General features: G+C 28.8%; 7 protein-coding genes across 7 annotated transcripts, besides 15 other annotated features; 3 read left to right on the plus strand and 4 right to left on the minus strand.

Moving 5' to 3' along the window:
• Positions 1 to 125: 125 nt before the first annotated feature.
• On the plus strand, positions 126 to 596 carry CMU_001700 (DNA-directed RNA polymerase II subunit RPB9, putative; the record flags this gene model as incomplete). Its single annotated transcript, XM_002141612.1, has 1 exon — positions 126 to 596. The coding sequence occupies one exon, from the start codon at positions 126 to 128 to the stop codon at positions 594 to 596; it is 471 nt and encodes a 156-aa protein (XP_002141648.1).
• A 41-nt stretch (positions 597 to 637) lies between these two features.
• Positions 638 to 667: a sequence feature (AT_rich).
• A 51-nt stretch (positions 668 to 718) lies between these two features.
• Positions 719 to 772: a sequence feature (AT_rich).
• Positions 773 to 805: 33 nt separating this feature from the next.
• Positions 806 to 826: a sequence feature (AT_rich).
• A 556-nt stretch (positions 827 to 1,382) lies between these two features.
• Positions 1,383 to 1,413: a sequence feature (AT_rich).
• A 136-nt stretch (positions 1,414 to 1,549) lies between these two features.
• On the minus strand, positions 1,550 to 3,151 carry CMU_001710 (calcium binding EGF domain-containing protein; the record flags this gene model as incomplete). Its single annotated transcript, XM_002141613.1, has 1 exon — positions 1,550 to 3,151. The coding sequence occupies one exon, from the start codon at positions 3,149 to 3,151 to the stop codon at positions 1,550 to 1,552; it is 1,602 nt and encodes a 533-aa protein (XP_002141649.1).
• A 169-nt stretch (positions 3,152 to 3,320) lies between these two features.
• Positions 3,321 to 3,348: a sequence feature (AT_rich).
• Positions 3,349 to 3,370: 22 nt separating this feature from the next.
• On the minus strand, positions 3,371 to 4,453 carry CMU_001720 (casein kinase II regulatory subunit family protein; the record flags this gene model as incomplete). The annotated part of the gene is made up of 1 exon (XM_002141614.1): positions 3,371 to 4,453. One exon carries the CDS (start codon positions 4,451 to 4,453, stop codon positions 3,371 to 3,373), a length of 1,083 nt encoding a protein of 360 aa, XP_002141650.1.
• Positions 4,454 to 4,953: 500 nt separating this feature from the next.
• Positions 4,954 to 10,225, plus strand: CMU_001730 (uncharacterized protein; the record flags this gene model as incomplete). The annotated part of the gene is made up of 2 exons (XM_002141615.1): positions 4,954 to 4,998; positions 5,102 to 10,225. The coding sequence occupies 2 exons, from the start codon at positions 4,954 to 4,956 to the stop codon at positions 10,223 to 10,225; spliced, it is 5,169 nt and encodes a 1,722-aa protein (XP_002141651.1).
• Positions 8,514 to 8,584: a sequence feature (AT_rich).
• Positions 10,226 to 10,547: 322 nt separating the features above from the next.
• Positions 10,548 to 10,568: a sequence feature (AT_rich).
• A 41-nt stretch (positions 10,569 to 10,609) lies between these two features.
• CMU_001740 (uncharacterized protein) lies at positions 10,610 to 13,840 on the plus strand (the record flags this gene model as incomplete). Its single annotated transcript, XM_002141616.1, has 1 exon — positions 10,610 to 13,840. One exon carries the CDS (start codon positions 10,610 to 10,612, stop codon positions 13,838 to 13,840), a length of 3,231 nt encoding a protein of 1,076 aa, XP_002141652.1.
• Positions 12,202 to 12,230: a sequence feature (AT_rich).
• A 106-nt stretch (positions 13,841 to 13,946) lies between the features above and the next one.
• Positions 13,947 to 13,981: a sequence feature (AT_rich).
• A 308-nt stretch (positions 13,982 to 14,289) lies between these two features.
• Positions 14,290 to 14,324: a sequence feature (AT_rich).
• A 102-nt stretch (positions 14,325 to 14,426) lies between these two features.
• Positions 14,427 to 14,485: a sequence feature (AT_rich).
• Positions 14,486 to 14,896: 411 nt separating this feature from the next.
• Positions 14,897 to 14,945: a sequence feature (AT_rich).
• Positions 14,946 to 15,544: 599 nt separating this feature from the next.
• On the minus strand, positions 15,545 to 17,817 carry CMU_001750 (Sec23/Sec24 trunk domain-containing protein; the record flags this gene model as incomplete). The annotated part of the gene is made up of 2 exons (XM_002141617.1): positions 15,545 to 16,090; positions 16,189 to 17,817. 2 exons carry the CDS (start codon positions 17,815 to 17,817, stop codon positions 15,545 to 15,547), a joined length of 2,175 nt encoding a protein of 724 aa, XP_002141653.1.
• An 869-nt stretch (positions 17,818 to 18,686) lies between these two features.
• Positions 18,687 to 18,742: a sequence feature (AT_rich).
• A 163-nt stretch (positions 18,743 to 18,905) lies between these two features.
• Positions 18,906 to 18,971: a sequence feature (AT_rich).
• A 50-nt stretch (positions 18,972 to 19,021) lies between these two features.
• Positions 19,022 to 19,076: a sequence feature (AT_rich).
• Positions 19,077 to 19,902: 826 nt separating this feature from the next.
• On the minus strand, positions 19,903 to 21,015 carry CMU_001760 (casein kinase I, putative; the record flags this gene model as incomplete). Its single annotated transcript, XM_002141618.1, has 1 exon — positions 19,903 to 21,015. One exon carries the CDS (start codon positions 21,013 to 21,015, stop codon positions 19,903 to 19,905), a length of 1,113 nt encoding a protein of 370 aa, XP_002141654.1.
• Positions 21,016 to 21,413: the final 398 nt, after the last annotated feature.

Consider the following 21,413-nt stretch of genomic DNA (forward strand, 5'->3'; position numbering starts at 1 on the left):
TGAAATATAGCGCCAAATAGCGGGTAATTTTTTATTTTATAGGTATCGGTATTTTTGTCTCTAAAAGTACTATAACTCCTTTAATGACAGAAATTGTTATATTTTAAAGCTTTATATACGATAATATGGAGCGGAATATTCGTTTTTGTCCAGATTGTAATAATATATTGTGCCCAAGAGAAAATACTGAAATGCGAAGACTATTTTATATTTGTAGAAACTGTGATTACTATAACTTTGCAGACCCAGGAAATCCCGAGGAAAATGTCGTCAATTGTCTTATGTATCAATATGAGGGTAAGGAAGATATTTTAGTTACAAAGGGTTTGCACCAAGATCCTACTTTGGGTAGAACAGATGAATGGAACTGTCGTGGATGTGGCCACAATGTTGCAGTCTTCTTTCAACTTCCAGAGCGTGTATGTTCAGAATCTATGACTTTAGTTTTTGTCTGCGTTAACTGCGGTGAATGGGTTAAGGAAGGAAAAGATAACAATGAAGATATGGAATTAGCTGATGATGGAACAGACTTATTGAATCAGCCATACTTTAATATTGATGAGATGCCATTTGATGCTAAAAAAGAAGAGTCCTAGTTAAAATATGGCTTTTTTAATTTATGTCAGATATTTGAATCAAATTAATTATATTATTTATATAAATATTACTAAGTTTTTTGTTTGAATATATTCAATATATGGAATCTCTAGGTTTTCAGTAATTTAAAATTATTTAATATATCTAATAAATAATAAAAATTAATTATATATTTGTAAATTCCCACGATATATTTAGTACATATTACTTAAAATATTATTTATTTTAACAGTACTTAACTATTTTGAGTATAACAAATCACTAATGGGAAATAAATTATACTTTAAAAAGTTAACTTTTTGTTCTAAAGAAATATAAATACCCAAATTATATACATTAAATATTTAGTAAATACTATTAAAAAGTGACAATTCGGATTACTTTAAATTGTGTTTTGGTGTGAATATCTTTATAATTCATAGAAATAATATTATCCTAGTAAGCTTTTAAGTAGTTAAAGTACACTAACTTTTCTGAAAGGTTTAATTTAATGATATTTTGTTTATAGTAAATCATAATTTTCAGTTATTTTGAAATATTATTACAAAAAAATGAATATTTGATGTTTCTAATGAAAGCTATAAATACTTTGCCAACTATATCTTAAGTTAGAATGTTTGAGTAATTGATCATTTAGTTTGACATATTAGCCACTTAAACAATCAAATATTAGTATTTCAAATGTTGTAAGCTTTTTTTAGTTCTAATAAACTTATCATAGTATATTCCTTTTACTAGTATAAAAAAGTATTATTATGTTTAATGATACCCACAAAATTGAAATGAATAAAATTAGATATTTTTAATATTATTATAGTGTCCTACAAAGTTGAATATTCATAATTTAAATTTAAAATAGATATGTTTAATATTCCCATATCTCTTAATTATTTTAAAACAAATAAAATCCGAAATAGTAAATAGATTATTGATTTATTTATATCGAATAAAGTCAACTTTGAAATAAATTCTTTGTTTTATTTCTTTTGTTTATTTTCATTATATCTGGAATAGGACTATTCAAGTTCTTCAAATTATCCAAACTTTGATTATTCTCAAATTTTATATTGGATCTTGAAAGCTGCATTATAGTAGGATTTTTTGGACATTCATATCTTCTAAATACATCGTTTCTTTTTGTTGCTCCTATACAAGTAAAACTTCCCTCAGTATTTTGACAGCAAGGATATTGTTTATTATACTTGCAAGGATTTTCAGGCTGCCTACACTCATCTATATCTTCACAAATTTTTCCATTGGAATTTAATTCGTATCCTGATGGACAGGTACATTTAAAGCTTCCATATGTATTCTCGCATCCATGAGAACATCCAGTAAGTTCTTTAGTTTCTAAACATTCATTTATATCAATACAAATGCCACGAGTTCCACTAGATAATTCATTGTCTAATCTCTCCACTTTATATTTAAATCCTGGGAAACAGTCACATTTATATCCACCTAAGGTGTTAATGCAAATTTGTTCGCAATGGGCTTCACCATTTTTACATTCATTGATATCCTCGCAAATTTTTTTATTTCTATTGTACCGATATCCAGACTTCAAACAAGAGCATGTGAAACTTCCAATTATGTTGATGCAATTAGTAGATTCTGGACAATCATGAGTCCCATTAAGACATTCATCTACGTCAAGGCATCCTTTTTCTTCATGGAAGGTATATCCTTTACCACAAACACATTTGAAGCTTCCAATTATATTTTCACATATCTGGCCTGTTTGATTACAAATATCTAATTTTTCTTCACACTCATTAATATCTTTACACTTTTGATTAGATTTGTCAAGTCTATACCCACTTGGACATATACACTCATAACTTCCAATTAAATTTCTACATTCATATTCACAAGATCCCTTCCCATCATTTTCTAAGCATTCATCAATATCTATACAATTCTTCTTATCAATATCTAGTTTATATCCTGTTGGACACTCACAAGTGTATGAACCTGGTTTATTAACACAAATATGAGAACATTCATGAATTCCATCAGCACACTCATCTATATCAAGACACCCTTTTAAATCTTTTGGGTTTAGTTTAAACCCATTCAAACAACTACATGCATATCCTGGTGTATAGTCTGTGCACATCTGTTCACATCTTGCCTCTCCAGTAGTGCATTCGTTAATATTCTCACATCCTGTACCTTTTGTCCTCCCATCTCCATAATATCCTGGTAGGCATTGACATCTAGGAAGTGCATTTAAATAATCAACAAAACTTTGTTGACCAACAATATCTGAAAAACAAATTGCTTCAGGTGAACAGAAATTAGGCATTAAGCAGCATAAACCATCACGATCGATATCACATGAGAAATTCCCTAAGCTATTTGAACCCTTAGATTTAATAGAGAAATCCTCTTGCATAGTATTGTTATTTCCTATTACCTTTTGTATAGTCCCTGCAGCTGATAAGAGCTTTGCAGCCATAATAAGTGTATCTGAACTAGCTACTGACTGAAAGGCTGTCTCCGTATATCTGAAGCCTATTAAAACTATCAGAATACTAGATAAAAGGTTCATCTTTTAATATAACTTAAAATAACTCTATAAAATAATTACCAAAATAAATATCACAGAATTTATGATAATTCAAGCATGCAGCGCTTTAAATGTCGCGATTTTGATATATAGAAAGTCGTCTAAATATACATAGTAGGGTCTAATCCTAATATTAGAGACACTGAAAGTCTTTAATATCATATATTTTAATTAATATACAAGTTAAAGACTAAAAAGAAGTTAAATTTGCGGAATAATATCTGAACCTGTCAAATCAAAACCATACAAACGTGTATTTGCTGCGCTTGAAATTTTTGTATTTTTAGTATCAACTTTATTCAAACTTGTAGAGCTAGAATTCAATGACATAGTTGGATGAATATCTAATTCATCATTTATATTTGAAGTTTCAGAATTCATTTGTTGTAAAGACTTCGTATTTATAGTAGTATGTGTATCACCCGCATCTTTTGTATCTTTTGTATCTTTTGCATCTTTTGTATCTTTTGCATCTTTTGTATCTTTTGCATCTTTTGTATCTTTTGCATCTTTTCTAGATTTATTTCTCAAATTTCTTGATATTGGCCTCGCTTTCAAAAGTTCACGTTTTGCTCTTCTTCCAAATTCTCCACAAATACCTTTTCTCTCAATTATACTTGATCTGTCCCAAATTCTAAATCCAAATATTCTAGGATAAAATGGTTCAGGACACTTTTTTGGAACAACTTCAGGATACGTTTGTAAAAAAATATGAGGAAATGAAACTCCAAAAAAAGCACCATCTATATCAACCAAACTGATATTCCTTGGATCATAAGCTTCTTGGCAATTTGGGCAGTATATACGTACTCTCCTACTTCTTAGTTCATTTGTAAGACCTACTGGAAGTGCTTTACAACCATTACATAAAACTCTTGGGCACTTTCCAAAACATCCTTTGTCATATTTATGTTTCATTAAGTGTAAACCCCTAGGAGTTGTAATATATCTAGCATGAATTAACCCATATAATTCCCCAGCTTCACGATGTAAATCCTGAATCGAAGGATTAGCCAACTCCTCATCATCAGGTGTATTTGAGGATAATATTAATTCGAGTAGTTGCTCATAGTTCTTTGGAAAGTATTGACGTATTCCATATAAATTAAATGCATCCCTTGTATATTCATTGGGAATAACCAGAAAGAAATAATGCTCCCTAAGGCTACAGTACCAATGAACCCAACCTTGCTCGCTTGTATCACTATCACTTCCACTATGAGCTCCAATCATATTATCCCAGTTGATTAATGAGTAGCCAGTGTCATCAATAAAGCTTACCATGTATTAGAGAGTATTTCTCATAAAACTACATATAACTTTCCTTATTTCACCAATATTCTAATATGATACCACAGGTATACTTAGCGCCATAAATTAGGGTTTCCTTGTGTCAAAAACTTTTTTTATTTCCTTAAATGTTACATTAAATTCTTATAGAAGATTTAACAGTTTCATCTGGAAACTATCAAACAAAGAATTTGCCTTATGAATTATTAAAAAGCTATATATCTACAAATTATTAGATAGTTATAGAAATAATTAAAACTTAACTAAACATAAATATTATAAAATGATGTAGACTTAAGGTACTTTTATGTAATTATAGTCTATTTTAAATATAATGTATTATCAAGGAATCTTAGCTTCAGATTTTTTTTTTTTTATAGTTAAAGAGTATTTAGGGTCTAAAGAAGCGCTTGTTACAAGCGTCTTTCATTAACCAATTATATACCTATCAACTATTCTGAAGTCTGTAGAATTTCCGGAGATTTCTCTTTGAAATGCAAAAGGATATTGATGTTTCGGAATACTCGGGTGGAACTAAGGTAAGAATAATTCTTTAAATTACATCTTCCAATAAACTGAGAATCCTCTTAAAACATTTTAATAAAAACCCCAATAACTTGTTACATACTACTTTGCCTATAGATCGTTCTTCATCAACTTTATAGTCTATTTGGAGGTGAAAATCCAGGTATTATAACTAATTCTACTCCACCTAACAGCACAGACGAGTCTAATACATTAGCATCATTGCTAGAACAATATAGCAGATCAATAAGTGAAGGTGGAGGAATTGGCTACATTGGTCTAGAATGGAAAGGGCCATTCTCTTTTCATCCTGATATTTTACAACATGCTAAACGGATGACATCTTTAACAGGAAGTGCTCCTTCAATGAATTGTGGCACTTTACATCATTTAAATCATGGATACATTACTCTTGAAAATTTACTATATATATTTCCACTGACAGAACAAGATGATACAACTAATTCTGCAATTCGAGGACATGATACTTTCAAAGAAGATGAAATTAAGAGGATATCTAAACCTTTAAGTATAACATTACCACTAGCAATTAAAGCAGTTTCAGTAACATTTCCTAAATTTGGAATGTTCTCAGAAAAAGTACAATTTATACTATGTGTACTAACTGAGAAATCAGCACACTTATATGGAATATGTTATGAGAAGAAGATGGATCACAATAGACTTCAAATTCCAAAATATGAACTAGTTACTACACCCTTAAATAGAGAAGGTATTGATGAGTCATTAACTATCCAATGCTCATTACCATATCGTAATAATCCATTAGAGTTTCTTTCTTTGCATGGAACACTGGATGGCCGTTTTTTCTTTTTATTAAAAAGTGATTGCAATATTTATGAAATAGTTTACCAGTCTAAAGAAGGATGGATTACTCCTTACTGTTATATATACACTCATCAAGTGCATAGTTCAATGCTGAAGCGCATTTTATTTCGCTATACTATTTTGAGATTTTTACCACTATCCCAACCTTTAACGCTTGTATCTTTTGCACCATGTGGTTACATTATAACTATGGACATACATCAAAATTTATATCTTTTAACATATAGTAGTAATTTGCAAAGAGATTGTTTATTAAATAAAATATCTCCTTGGGGCAGAATGGTTAACAGTTTGGGTTATTGGCTTCCTAAATCTGAAAGTAATTTATATGTATCTCCAACTCAATGGGACAATTTTTTGAATAGTCAAATAAAAGAAGATATATATAGCAAATCTAGTGAAATAAGGAGCAAATCTATAGATTTTGAGTCTAATAATCCAGCTAAAATTAAGATACTAGCAGTATTATCTAAGCAACAATTAAATTATATTTTAGAAGGAAATAATGTAAAGGGATCTTTAGAAGATAATCAAAGAAATAATGACAGATTTTTAATATCAAATATAGATCTTTCCTTCTCAGCAGACTATCATTTAATACTGACTGTATTTATGAAATGCGGTACAAGGCTTCTATTTAGGTGCTCCTGCAATGAAGATGAAGCTTCTTCATTCACTTATACACAAATTACAAATTCTAAGAAATCAGTTATATCTCCCAAGAGACAAGCGGAGTCTTCTAATCCATCAATTTTTGATCAGTTTAAACCAAGATATAGAACATCTTCAATTATATTTGGATTTTGGCTGATTGATATTTTAAATAATTCAGATACTAAAGTAGTAATTCAATCTTCATATTATAAGAATGGATTGACGATTATATCTTACCCATTAAATTCTATAGATAAAGAAAAGCAAAGTAAGAGCCTAGAAAGTACTATGAATAATATCAATAACCAATATCAAATTGAAATTCGTCTATTAAGCTCTGTTCCTGCAGATTTAACTACTTCATCGCATAAATTTAACAGTTTGGGGATACAAAATTCAGGAAGTAGACTAAGATATAGCAAGTATTCTAACAATCTTGATCCAAATTCGGATATAGGAGAACCCATTATTTTAGGAGTTAATGAGCCAATTATTGATATTTATGAAGTACCAACAGATTTATATAATAAAATATATCAAGATTCCGGAGGAACTACAAATGAAATGAATAGAAATATACCAAATATTAACCCATCCATTTTACTAGAATATGGTGGTAATTATTATGGTCCTAAAGCATCTTATGACTTACTGGGATGGTGCAAGGATAGATATATCATTTTAATGGGATATACACATTATTATGGTTTAACTATAGGATGGAATGGTTTACAACAGGCATTTGGATCAACAGGTCTATTTATGCAAATTATTCAAGAGGTTAAACAAGGTACAAACTTCCGTAGATTAGTTCATCCAGAAGATTCTTATTTATCATGTTGTAACTCATATCTCACATCCCCTTGGATTGAAGCTATAACTGGAGCTTTAGCCTTCTCTCTCAGAAGTACACTTGAAATGCCTATACTTATTTCAATGAATAAGGTCTCCTGTACATTTACTATTAAAACCCTAGATCACTGTATATATACTTTACAAAACATGATGCATTTTCTTAGTAGATCTCAAAATATTATTGGTACGGAGCTATTTAATATTTGGAATCCTCCAAAAAGCTCTTTTACAAAACCTAAATATTTCTTTGAAGTTGTGGAAGAAGTTTTTACATGCCAAGTACCTCTTAAGATGATTGAAATAACTACTAATATTTTAAAGTCTATAACTTTCATTATACATATGCTATTACAACTTTTTAGATTGTTATACTACTATCAAGAAAGTCCATTAAATATTCGAGATGAAGTTATACAAGAAATGAAAAATGAAAGAGCTCTTGATATAATTCTAAAAACTCCAACTCTATTTCTAGTAACATCTAATGATTATATCAACTGTCTGAGGAAGTTTTCTTCTTATTTCATAAATTCTTTAGTAATATCTATGATAGAGTCCAAAAGAGAAAATACTACTATATTTAATAATGAACTCTCTACTATACAAAAAAGTATTCACTGGTTATTATGTCCTAAGACAAGGAAATTCCTTACTAGATCTATACTTTCTTTTGAGTTGGGATTTTATAACTCTAAATATAGTCATTCTAGTATTAATTCAGCAAATTCAATTCTTGAAAAGTTTTTGCACCTAGCAAATCCATCTATAGATTCCACAAATCCATCAGTTTCTCAAAAATACTGGTTAGATTTCCTAAAAGACCCTACTAGACACGAATTACTTGAAAATGCTTTTTGTACTCTTACAGTGGAACCCCATAACAAATTTTATGATGCTACAATTTTATTAATAGAACTTATTCAATTTTTTGACAAGGAGATAGGAGGAAACAGGAGTAATTTTGAAACTAATTCACTGAATATGACCTCTCAATTAAATATACCACAATATGTCAATCTCTTAGTAAAATCTTGGGATTTCTCTATGTGTGATGCACTAATAGAATTTATTGAAAATAAGTTATCAAATGATGAAGATGAAGTTGTTCAGTTTGCATGTAAAGTTATTTCTGAATGTCTAAAAGCTATGACATCTTTAAAAATTGGTCTAGAAATATTTTGTATATTTTTAAAACACTTATTAAATTCCTTTTTAATGAAACTTTTTAATAATTTAAAATATCTTGTCTTTCGCAAGCATGGTATCTGCTTATGTAATTTTTTAATGAAGGATCTTGCATATATACTAAGATATTGTAATAATATATTACCAGACTATTCTAATAAAGGAGTTTTAAGTATTATTACAGACTCATTCATTATTGGTATTGATGGAAATTCAGCAAATGAATCATATATTGAAGCTATTTGCTCAATTTCTCTTGAATTAGCTATCCAAAGTAAATATTCACCATTTTACTTATTAGCAGTTATCTTTAACCTATATAATTCAATGAATAAAACTATGGCATATAATAATGTTGCTAGTATTCTCTGTGCACTTGGTCTAGATAATGAGATATCCTGTCAAGTGAAGTGTTTCAACCCTTTTACTAGCCTGGAATTATTAGATATTGTACAATATATAGTGAAAAATAAAATTTCTAAAGTTATAGAAGATACAGATATTCAAAATATATTTATATTGTTACCTGACAAAAAGTCAGCTTTAAATAAGTCTTATCTAAATTTAGAAGATATGTATATTATATTGACAGAGATTATAAATTCTCTCGAATATTTGCAACTACCTGTTTTAAATTACATCAATAGTATCACAAATAATACTGGTGATTATGATTACGATTATGATTGTGATTTTTCAAACGAAGGCTTAAAAAGAATAGACGATATTCAAGTATTACCAATTAAATATGTTCAATACTATTTAAACAATAATATAGTTCAATCATATTCTGAGATGCTTTCCATAATATATCGTTGCCCTCATATTCAATTGTTTTCAATTATTGCATCTTTATTAGAATCTACAACTATAATTCGAACTGAAGAGAATGTTGATGCATTTTGTAGTTTTTTATCAGATATGTTACTTCAAACCCTTCTTCCTCCAAAATCTCATCCTATATATCAGCTTGTATCTGACTATGACACAATATTCCCAATATTAGAGACTATATTCGGTTTCAATGGAGATAATCTTCTTGATTCCTTTCTAAAACTTTTAGTTTATATTGAAAAACCTCTGATTGGCATAAATGGGACTGAATTACTTGATTCATTAGCACTTATGAAGACAATTAACAAACAAAAAGATGCAAATTTGCAAACTCTATATATATTTCAACAACTCTATGTGTTATTAGCAGTCTTTGAATTTTCAGTTCACTATTTTAAAACCAAAAAGGCCTTGTATAAAAGAATATATCCTGATGAATTAAATACTATATCTATTAAAATATGGAGAAATAAATGGAATGTATCATATCACTTATTGCTAGATACATATGTTTCGCTTATTGAAGCATGTTGTACTACAAATATCTCTAATAACCCATTTAGCCTAATAGTTGATCGTTTAATATCACTTGAATGTCCTCTTGTGACTGTTAATATTGCTGATACATTTGAAGACTTCGTTCAGCATCTAAGACTTTGTGCAACTACAGTTATTATTATATGGGTTAAGGAAGATCTTCAGAACATTAGCTCTAATCAAAAAGATATTATTGTCAATTTTATATCTACGGTAATTCCCTTTTTAAGTGCTAATACTAACAAAATATTAGCGAATCATGAAGCCCTAATTAATACCTTACAAGATATAACCCTCAAACTTTCAAATAACAAGAAATCTTGTTAGTATAATGTTATATACAAGGATATTATAATATGTACTTGTTTTTTAAATATCTAATTGTCTATATTATTATACAAAATTTTTAGAATGTAACTTTTCTTCCAATTTCTCTAGGCTACTACTTTATGATGCAAATGTCACCTAGTGACGGCGCTAATTAGAGGCGGTTTGTGTGTTAGACAATTTTTGAAGATCCTGCAGGAAAAAGAAAGGGACTAACGGACAATAATGCTTCTATTTTACACTATGAAAAGAAAGTAAGACGTTCAAAATATTTTGGTTTATAATGTAGTATGTTCATAGTATATATTTGTTGTTTCAAGAGTAATAAATAAAAATTATAAAACTTTCTTGATATCTTTGAACTAATTTGTCTCAATTAATTAGATGTTGGATTTACTACTTGCTATATTTATAAAATTAGCATCGTTTCTACAAGTGGAATCTTATATTGTATGTAATGCCTGTACATTTCAGCCTATAGCAGCTGAAATAAATACTCACTATCTTGGGGCATTGGTACATTATTTGGACTTTGAATTTCAATTACCATGCGATTTTTATAATCCTATAATTACTGTTTCAGCTCCTAACAATTTTTTAATAAATTCATTAACTCTATTACCAACTCAAAATGTTGGTATATTTGATGACTTTTCAACTGAATGTGAAATGCAAAAAAGTATTGGAGATTCCGATAAATCTAACTTAGATAGTAATAATGAATATACAAGTAATTTCACAGACAAACTAATTAAAAGGAACTATCCAAATTGTTCATTATCTGCTGGTGCAGAAACGGAATTCTCAAGTATATTAACTTCTTTAGGTTTTTTATCATGGCAGATACATTCACAGGATACCCAAGAATGCATATTAATACCTTCATATAAAATATTGGATAGAGATGCTATAAAACTTAATGATAATCTCCCTAATGGTACATATATATTGAGATTTAATCTAACAAATCCCTATTATATTAGTGAGTATGGGTTTTGGAATTTAAGTATTACTAGCACACAAAATAATATGCCAACCATTCCATACTGTATAACTTCTATGACCCACGAGGATGTAGTGAAAGTAGTAGGGCCATGGATAAGTAACCTTGAAGTTGATAGCTTCACTGTAAATTTATATTTTTCTGGGAGTCATAATGCTGAGATAAATATTGGAGTACATACACCTTATGAAAAATTACAATTATTACTTCCCGACAGTTCAAATTCTAGTAATACTCAATCTTCAAAACATGCATTACAACTAAAATTGACTTTTCCACCATGTCAAATGCTTTCATGCTTTAATATTTCGCAAGAATTTGAACATAATTTTTGTATAATTGAAGATATAGAGATAAGTAAATGCTCAATTGAAAGACGAGATCCACAACTAGTACTTTTAATTGAATTGGATTCCAAAAGTATATTACAAAGTCAAAATATAAAAAATAATTCTTCACTAAATATTAAAATAGAAAATTTGATATTACCAATGAGTATTAGTTCTGAAAGAGATTCCTTTCTAGATATTGGATTTTATATTAGAACAGCTCCAATTCCTCAACCCTCTTTTATAAATTTTAATTCTTCAATTATAAGCAATGTAACTTTAGCTAATAGCTGCTTAGGTGAGTGGCTACAATACGTTGTAGAAAGCGACGATTTTATAAAGCATGATCTGTATTATACTCCTATTTCAGTTACAAAATATACCCTCCCGTCATTACAGCATATCGAATTATCAGTAAAATATAGAATAACAACATCCAAGTTTTTTCCTGTACTTATAAATGTTCCTCAATTGACAATAAGTAATACAGACTCATATAGTTTATGCTTAGCTCCACCACAATCTGTATCATTTGATCCAAATATTATCCCTGATTATGCTATATACTCCCCAGAATTACTATCTGAAATCAGATTTCAATCTTCTAAATTACAACCTTATATTGAGGTATCATATGAGAAGTCTTTAAATTGTATTTTAATTAAAAATATAACATCATCTAATCCTTTACAATGTGTTTTGGTTGCTTCAAGAACCGAGAATAATTCCATGATATTTAATAAATATGGAGAATATTTTTACCCATTGTATAACTCTTTAGGAAATTGGAATATTAAATTTTATAAAGGATATCAATCTTCAATGATTTATAGCAAAGATATATTAGGAGAGATTTATAATCCCTATAAAACAAATATTACTGAAATATCAGGACCAGTCATATTGAAAAATCAAAATTCTCAATATTATAATTTGTTGGTGTATTTGCTTCTATCTGAAGTTCAAAGAAGTAAGGTAATTGCAGTGAAATTGAGTTTACCATTTGATTCAATAAATTTAATATCTGATCAATGTGAAGCAAAATTATTCAGTCCAAAAGGAGATAATCAAAATTTAATTAATATCACTACATCTTGTGAAGATAACTCGATTATTTTAAATATTAATAGCAAAAGTAATATTGAAAAAGGCTGGTGGACTATCTGCACTAACATATCTCAGCCAGTTCCTTCTATTATGCAAACTACTTCATTTGTACATATTTCAGTAGCCTCTTCAGTTTCACTAATTGATTCTCCATATTTAACATCTACTCTAATTTTAGATTTGAGAAGAACATATCTTGGCCCTTACATTTGGCCAGTTCCTGTAATATTAAAAGATAATACAAATATTTATGAGAATATTAAATACCAGTCAATAGATATTGTAGTACAGCAGCAAGGCTCATCTTATCATCCATTTCCACTTCTACCAAAGCAGAATATATATATATCAAGCAATTCTCCATATAGTACTTTTTTAGCCCTTTCTGGTAAACCAAAATTTTTGCTTCTCTACATTGTTGACCAATATTCTATTAGTTTGGATGAAAAAAGTAGAAATTTTGTATTTCCCAAAATATTCCCAAATACAGATATATTATATGATTGTTTGATATTATTTTTAGGTAATACAAAATATAAACATCCATCATTTAGACCTTGTAAAAAATCCCTTGAATATATAAATTCATATAATACGTCAGTAATTGATATCGCAAGTAATATGAAGGTAATGGTAATGAACCTTCAAAAACAGCTGAAATATTATCAAAATTATAAGATGACTATAGTCAGCATAATTTCAAGTGTTGAAAATAGTGAAAATATTGACTTACAAATTACTAGTAGCAATCTAATAAAACCTAGAAATAATATTGTTTATTACATGATACTGAAATCAAATACAAACTTACCACCAGGTACACTGAAATTGAAGTTGGATCCTTTTCCATGGTTCTTTGATACAGGTTATGAGCTTGAAAATCTTTTAGCTAAAAGACATATTGAAAATTTATATATGGTACCTCAAAGCTTAAAGATTTTACGTTCTTGTTTTTCAGAACAACCAAAATTTTCAAAAGATGATTCAAGCAAGTTAGTTAGTCTTAAAACCAACCTCTCATATTTAGATGGTCCCATAAATACCATTGAAGAAAATATAATTCCAAGTATCCCTGGTTCTTGTAATAGAAAATTACTTGAATCATCCTCAAGATCATTATTTAATCCGAGTTTATTCTTAATAATTAGCTTAGTTTTAATAACCTCTATAGTTTGAAGTATATAGAATACAACAATATGAATAACAAATCACTAAATACCTTTAAGACTTCTGTATCCCAAGATTAAAGATATATATAAATTGCAGTGGTATAAGCAGTATCTAAATATTTGTATATATTAGAAATTATAATAAAATCTTTGTAACTTTTGAGTAGTGAAAGATTAATAAATTATTTACTAAATCTTATTGCAAATTATATCGTTCATATTCTAAGTTTTATATTATTTTATTTGCTATTTGAGTGATGTAAATAACTTCATAAATAGCTGAATTTACAGAACTATAAAATGAGCTACTTTTTTATAGTTATTGATTTATTCTGTATCTCGAAATTATTAAGATATTACTTTCAAATTTGTTTATTTGGTTATATTACACTAGATTAATTATATATATCTATAATATTACAAAATCTTGTTGTGAAGTTTCACAATATCATAAACTAATTTTAATTTAAAAATAATTATTTTATAATAATCTTCTCAAATATAACTTAGATTGATATTGGATCAACATATATAATAAACTTTGGTTGAATGATAATATATTAGATTGATATATAAGATCTTGTACAGTAATCTTTTAAAATTAAAAAAAAAAAAGAAAAAGAATTAATATTTCATAAATAGTAAATATATTGAAGCTTTGAAATATTTTGTTTGTATCCTGAGCTTTCTTTTTTGGTAGCCTTTTTTATAGCTTCAGATTTAATTACAAATATTATCTTTAATGATTTCTTTCATTATTTAATACTTATATAAATATTCGTACAAATTATTTATACTGAAAACAAATATCAATATTAGAAACTATAAGTCATTCCAAAATGTTATTAACTACTAGTTCCGACAAAGTTTTAGGTATTAGTAGTATATATGCAATTCTTTAGATTAGAATATATAGTATTATAATATATAAAACTTGTTAGTTGAGCTTATTAACTCTCTGATTTGTAAAAACTACTATGCTAAATATCCAAAAAGTCTGTCTAGTTGCTAATTTCCAATTCCTTAATAAGACTAAGGTATCACTTTCTATATTTACCAGCTCTAAATTTAAGATAAATAAATATAAAATTTAATTCTCTTAAATATTATAACCTCAATTTATTCTTAACAGTATCATCCTTGCTAAGGTTATACTAAGTTTAATGAAAATTTGTAGTTTTATTAAGAACAAAATATAGTCTCCATAAGTAGAGCAATTAATTCCCAAGAGTAAAAATGTGCGAGGTTTATACATGTATAGCCTAAAATGAAATATGGTCATATTTAAAGTAAAATTTATTCGAAATATAAATATTAAGATTTTTTCCTAACTTCTATTGATAAATAAATAATTGAGATTCCGCAAATTAATATATATACTAAAGTAGTTGTCCAACTTAGCTCTACTCAACTTTCTTTTACAGCTTAAATTACAGATCCCATTTTGCCTGAATTCCAAAATATTAGTTCGTTAGTTCATAAATTTCCTATTCTGTATTATATAAGATATCTTTCATAACTTTTGTAGTTAACCAGGTTATTTATACTGCATAAATAACAATTTCTGTTGGATAGTTGTGTTGAAAGTTTGTAACTATGTATTCGAAATAGTCAAAATTATTGTCTTGGCAATTCATCTCCTAATCCCATTAATTTTAATAAATCATCTTCTAGCTATTTTGGCTTCAGACAATGTAACATTAATTCCCCATCAAGATTGCACTGCAAGTTTTATTAGATGCTCCATAAAGACCTTGAGAGAAACATCATCAGTAATTACAATAGATCCATCAGAAACTGAATCGAATGTAGCTCCAGAAAGAGTGTTGTGAGTAGCAGATGGATTGACTTTTGCAAGTAGGAATCTTGCTTGAGAACCACCAGCATGACATAAAACAAATTTTGGTACTGGGAAGCGGTCTTGTAATATTGCTTTTGTATCTTCAGCAGGAGCTAGTAATAAATTTCTAAAATTCTCATATTCTGGATTTTCGTGATATCCTTGTTCCTTCCATTGATAAATCATCTCTCCATACCATACAACAACATGGAAGAAAGAGTCTAGAAGTAGAATAACATTTGGTTTCAGAGATTGCACATCCAGTAGAACTGGTTGAGGAGGACCTTCGTCAAATGAATATTGTAATAAAGCTGGTTGTATCATTACTAGAGAATTCATCACATTTTCTCTTAATAAAACAGTTCTATAGTAAGCTGTTTCATCTGGTGATGCGTTAAAGTCTGAAGAAAATGACTTCTACGTAAATGGTACATAAATTGAGGATATATGCTGAATTCAGAAGATAGATGGAATGAATTAGGATCATCTTTTTGATAATCCGCAAATCTAGATACCAGTCTAATGAGTTTTCTATCGAGCCATCTTAGTACATCTAAGCTATCTTCACTTTCAGTTCTGACGACAGCTAGTCTTGCCATAAGTACAGCTGCAGCTTCTTGATCAAATCCTGGAGCAAGATCCAATAAGTTCGGTTCAGAATATCTATATGAAACAGTAGTGACTCTAAGTCTTCTCCTACCAGAAGGATGATTATAAAGTGTTTGAAATTGTATAAACGATTGTTTACCTGGAGGTATTTGTGTAACGCTCTGAGCTACAACTTCAAAGTAAAATGCAATCGTTGTATTCTTATCTAATGCTCCAAAACTCCATTCACAAGTATTACTCTCACCAATAAGTGAATCCCCTACTTGTGAACCCTTTTTCCCAGTGCCTGTACAAGCTCCAATAGCTCCACATACTTTAATATCTTTCGAGCATAATAATTCAACGCGTCCATTAAATGCTTGTTTAATATATCCTGTATTATCAGGCTCAAAAATTTTTTTAAATGAATCTCTAAAAATATTCATACTGAATGAATCACTCATGACCATATTACCACCACTTCTATCGCATAAAACTCTCATTTCATAAAGCCCAACTTGATCCAAAGAACAAGCAAAAATATCAACAGCATGACCATTTTGTACAGCTCTATGAGCTAAGCTTGCATAGAACTTAATTGCTTTTTGTACATGTCTAGCTGCATTAGAATTCTTTTGTAAGTCCAAATGATGTCTTATAGATTCAGCCAATGGTGGGGATACAATAGTACCTGGTCCAATTGTACAAACACCTCCAACAAATAACATAATTCTTCCACTTTGCTGAATACAACAGGCCTCCATCAATCCAGTTGCAACTGTTAATGCAGCACCTGTGCAACGTTGAGGACGATTATCAGTAGGTATCGGCCATGAATCAGGTCTTAGATCCTCTAAAATACTTGTTAAAGCAAATTCACATTCAGGTACAGGTAGCAAAAAACTATGTATAGATACTGGATTACTAGAATAACGAGGATCATGACGAGTTGTAAGTCCTAGTTGTACCTGGACTTGTTGAGCCGTTACATCTTTAGTCCCTCTAAATACATAAGATTTGGGGCATTCTGAAAACCCCAATTCATGTACGCAACAAACTGTCCCAAATGTGATTAGACCAACGAGAGCATCTGGAGGCATTAATGAAATAACTTGCTGAATTGAATCTCGCAATTCATTTAATTCAGCCTCTATTAAGCAGGTATCAATAACAAATACAAATACTGGAGGATTACTTGTATTTCCTGGTGTAGCTGGCAAAATATATTCTATTGAAGGATGCATTAATTCAGCTGGCAAAACATTTTCAGATATATGTTCAGCATAGTGAGGAGGAAATGGAATACGCTGTAATGAAAATGGGCAAGTCCAAACTTTCGAGCGGAAGTCAATTGGGCAATATGGATTTAAGATACATCCAGATGCTCGACATCTTACAGGTTCATATTCAACTAATTGCAAACGACTAGTATCCTTGAGTGGAGTGAAAAGGCAACCTAGTGGCAATTCTATTCTTGTAGCTTCTAATTTTGTCGAAGGCCATATGTTCCAGTTAAATCTGACTCCTGTCTGATTCTCTTGCTCTTGATAATCCATCTACAAACTAAATCACTAAAATCCAAAGTCTGCAAATGATCAAAACTTCAGTTTCCCTTTTTATTTATGACCTTGAACAATTTCTGCTATTTTTTATTAACTTGTATATCGCGCTACTATTTATTTCTAGCTTAGTGAGTTCATAGATTTAGGCGGTAAGTGGGGAAAATTAGATTTTGCGCGTGTGTTGTGTAATAATAATAGCCTAAATATGATAAATACTAAGAAAACGAAAATCCTAAAATCCTAAATACTGAAACCAACTAATATCCACTAAAAAGATATATAAATATGAATAGTTTACATTAATGAGAGATTTTATTATCTCTATGAATATCTAGGTTCAGGGAATTAATGTATTACTAGGTATATTCTCCAAGAAAGTAGGAAAGAAAATATAAAGGTAAAATGAGATCAACTAGAATCTATAAGTATATAGATAATGAGATAAATTTTACTAATATTATAGAATATTAAGTATATGATCATTTCCGAAATATGTCAGCCCCAGAAGATAGTGATCTATAATTAATATTGAAACCTTGGAAAATATTCTCAATACTAATGAAAACAACATAATATAATTGGTAACACAAAAATAAAAAAAAGAATAAAATTTAGCTATCTTAAAAGCTTTTAAAAGATTTAATTCATCTACTGTGATATTAATGATAAAGAAATTTCAAGTTTTAAATATTTTAATACTTTGATAGATTAGAATACTGATAATGTAATCTAAAATTTACATATTTAACATGACTATATATAATCTGGAATTAAATATAGTGCTATTTATTATCGATTCTTTCTACTCTATTTAGAAAGGTAAAAAGATATCTTAATTTGCCTCATGAAGACTCATCTTTAGCAATAATATTGAATATTATATACTATTTCTAAATGTATAATATTTGATTTTATATAAGATTATCCATATTTTTATACAGTCTTATGTCATTTTATCACTGTTTTGTATTCTCAAAATATATTATATCATCATTTAAAACACTATTTACGAATATTTAACTGAATAATAGTTATAACTAATAGCTTCACATACATTTAATACTATTGTAATCAAACAACTGATTAAAATTTTTTCTTTTTTATTTATAAGCTTTAAGTATTAAATAATGTAATATTCAAAATATTATGACTATGTTTTAATATTTCATTAATCAAGTAAGACTTAGCTTGAATGAGCTTATTAAATGTAATATAAAATCTACTTTTTATATTAAAATAAAATTGATTTTTATGAGATAATTTCTAGGTCATATATATGCAGTTAAGTATATATAAATCCTCCTTTAGTTGATATTCAAATATATAAATACTATATATCTTCCTATAATAATCTGAACAATGTTTAATAATATTCTATTTAAAGTTGATAAATACAATAGCATATATATATATTTTCCCTTAGATACTATCCGAATTCTTAAGATTTGAAATAAAAAGTGAGAATATAAATATAACACTTTTTGGGTAAGAATAAATAATTGTTAATATCTATAAAGTATCTAAACACAGGTATATAATTTATCTTATTTAATACAATTAAGGTCAAAACATACCTCTACATTCATCTATGAAGATTTGGAGTATTTATTTACCTTATAACTCTGCTCATCTTTTATTCAAGATTGGTTAATACTACAAAGAAAAGTGCTTCTGGTATTGTCAATAACAAATCAATCCACTGCGCACTTTAAGAGGTCCAAATAAATAATAGTCACTTTATCAGCAGTGTACTGTATGCTTGCTCCAGAGTAAACTAATAGCTTAACCGAAACAAGAGCTTGTACAATAATATTAAACTATTTACTCTAAAATTCATCAGTAATAGTCATAAAATAAAATAATAAAGTTGCAGGTAGAATTAATATCTACCTTGCTAAACTAGAATTTAGACAACGATCAAATAAAAGCAATATAAATAAACTATTGGGAAGCTTATATAATATTACTGATAAGTCAAAAGTATAGTTTCAATATTAATCAGTAAACATAGTTTAAGGTTGTGTATTAAAGTTCCTTGCAAAAGAAGTATCCAAGTTTATAACCAAAATAATTATGGTGTCACTTAACCACTCCCCATTGTTCATCTTGCTCTACGGATTTCCTTTGATTTGCTTCTTCGTTGCTATTTATGCAATTTGGATGATTAACAGGTATATTTGCATTAGCACCTAACTGAGCAGAAGGAGAGCCACCAGAATCACCTTGTTGGCCTTGTACACAATTACCACTTACTACATTATTATTTACAGTTGGATTAGTAAGTTGTTGTCTTCTTCTATCTTTTTCTGGCTGTAAAAAACTCCAGTCAAAAATAAAGTCATATTGATAACCTTCACGAAAAAACAAGTCCTTAAATAAACGTCTTAAATAAGCATAATCTGGACGATCTTCAAATCTGAGTGCTCTACAATAATTTAGGAAAGTAATAAATTCAAATGGATGATGTTTACATAGTGTCTCAATAGGTGTTGCAATTTTACGCTCCATGATCTTATCATATTTATCTTTTTTAGATGTAGCCTTTAAACCTTGCCATGGTAATGTACCACGATTAAAATACATCAGTACATATCCAAGAGCCTCTAAGTCATCCCTCCTACTTTGTTCTATTCCCAAATGAGTATTGATAGATGCATAACGGGCTGTACCAGTTAGGTTCTTCCCTTCTCTGTATGGTATATGTGCTTGAGTTCTTGGGTCACGATATTTTTTAGCTAAGCCAAAATCAATTATATACACCACATTTAACTTCTTACCTCTCCCAATAAGAAAGTTATCAGGTTTAATATCTCGATGAATAAAATTCTTAGAATGTACAAATTCAACCCTGTTTAACATCTGATCAGCTAGCATTAATACTGTCTTTAATGAAAACTTACGATTACAAATAGTGAATAAATCTTCCAAAGATGGTCCAAGTAAGTCTAATATCATCACATTATAATCACCCTCAATACCATACCAATGAACTGTTGGTACACCTATTCCACCAGCCAATATTTTGTATAATTTTGATTCATATAATAGTTGTGGATGTCGTGATTTTACACTTTCTAATTTTATTGCAACTTCCTCCCCATTTGTAATATTTGTACCTAGATATATATCACCAAATGACCCACTTCCTATTTTTCTACCAAGTCTATATTTTCCACCAACTCGGACCTCCATTTAATTTTATGAAGGACTATGATAGCACCCCACCAAGATCCAAACTTAATTCCAATATTGTTTTTTTTAATTTCAAGATTCTTTATTTATTCAAGCCTACTCAGAATTTATCGAGATGTCTGTCAAATCCCGTATAGTATATAAATACGCGAAATATGTAATACGGCTGGCTAGCACGTAACGCCCCCTGGCGGTTATCACTTCTGCGGTAATACTGCCAAAATATTTGACAGGTTTCCTACTTCTTTATTTTATTAGTAATAACTATTTACATGAAATATTGAACAATTTTGTTTTAAATATTGGCTATGGATTTACTTTATATATATATACTGATATATCTAGTTACCTTTTTATTATTTTTTTAACCTTAGTAACTATTCAAAAATAAAAAGGAC

This window comes from Cryptosporidium muris, genomic scaffold (genome assembly GCF_000006515.1).
Source record: "Cryptosporidium muris RN66 scf_1106632373461 genomic scaffold, whole genome shotgun sequence".
Taxonomy (NCBI): Eukaryota; Apicomplexa; class Conoidasida; order Eucoccidiorida; family Cryptosporidiidae; genus Cryptosporidium; species Cryptosporidium muris.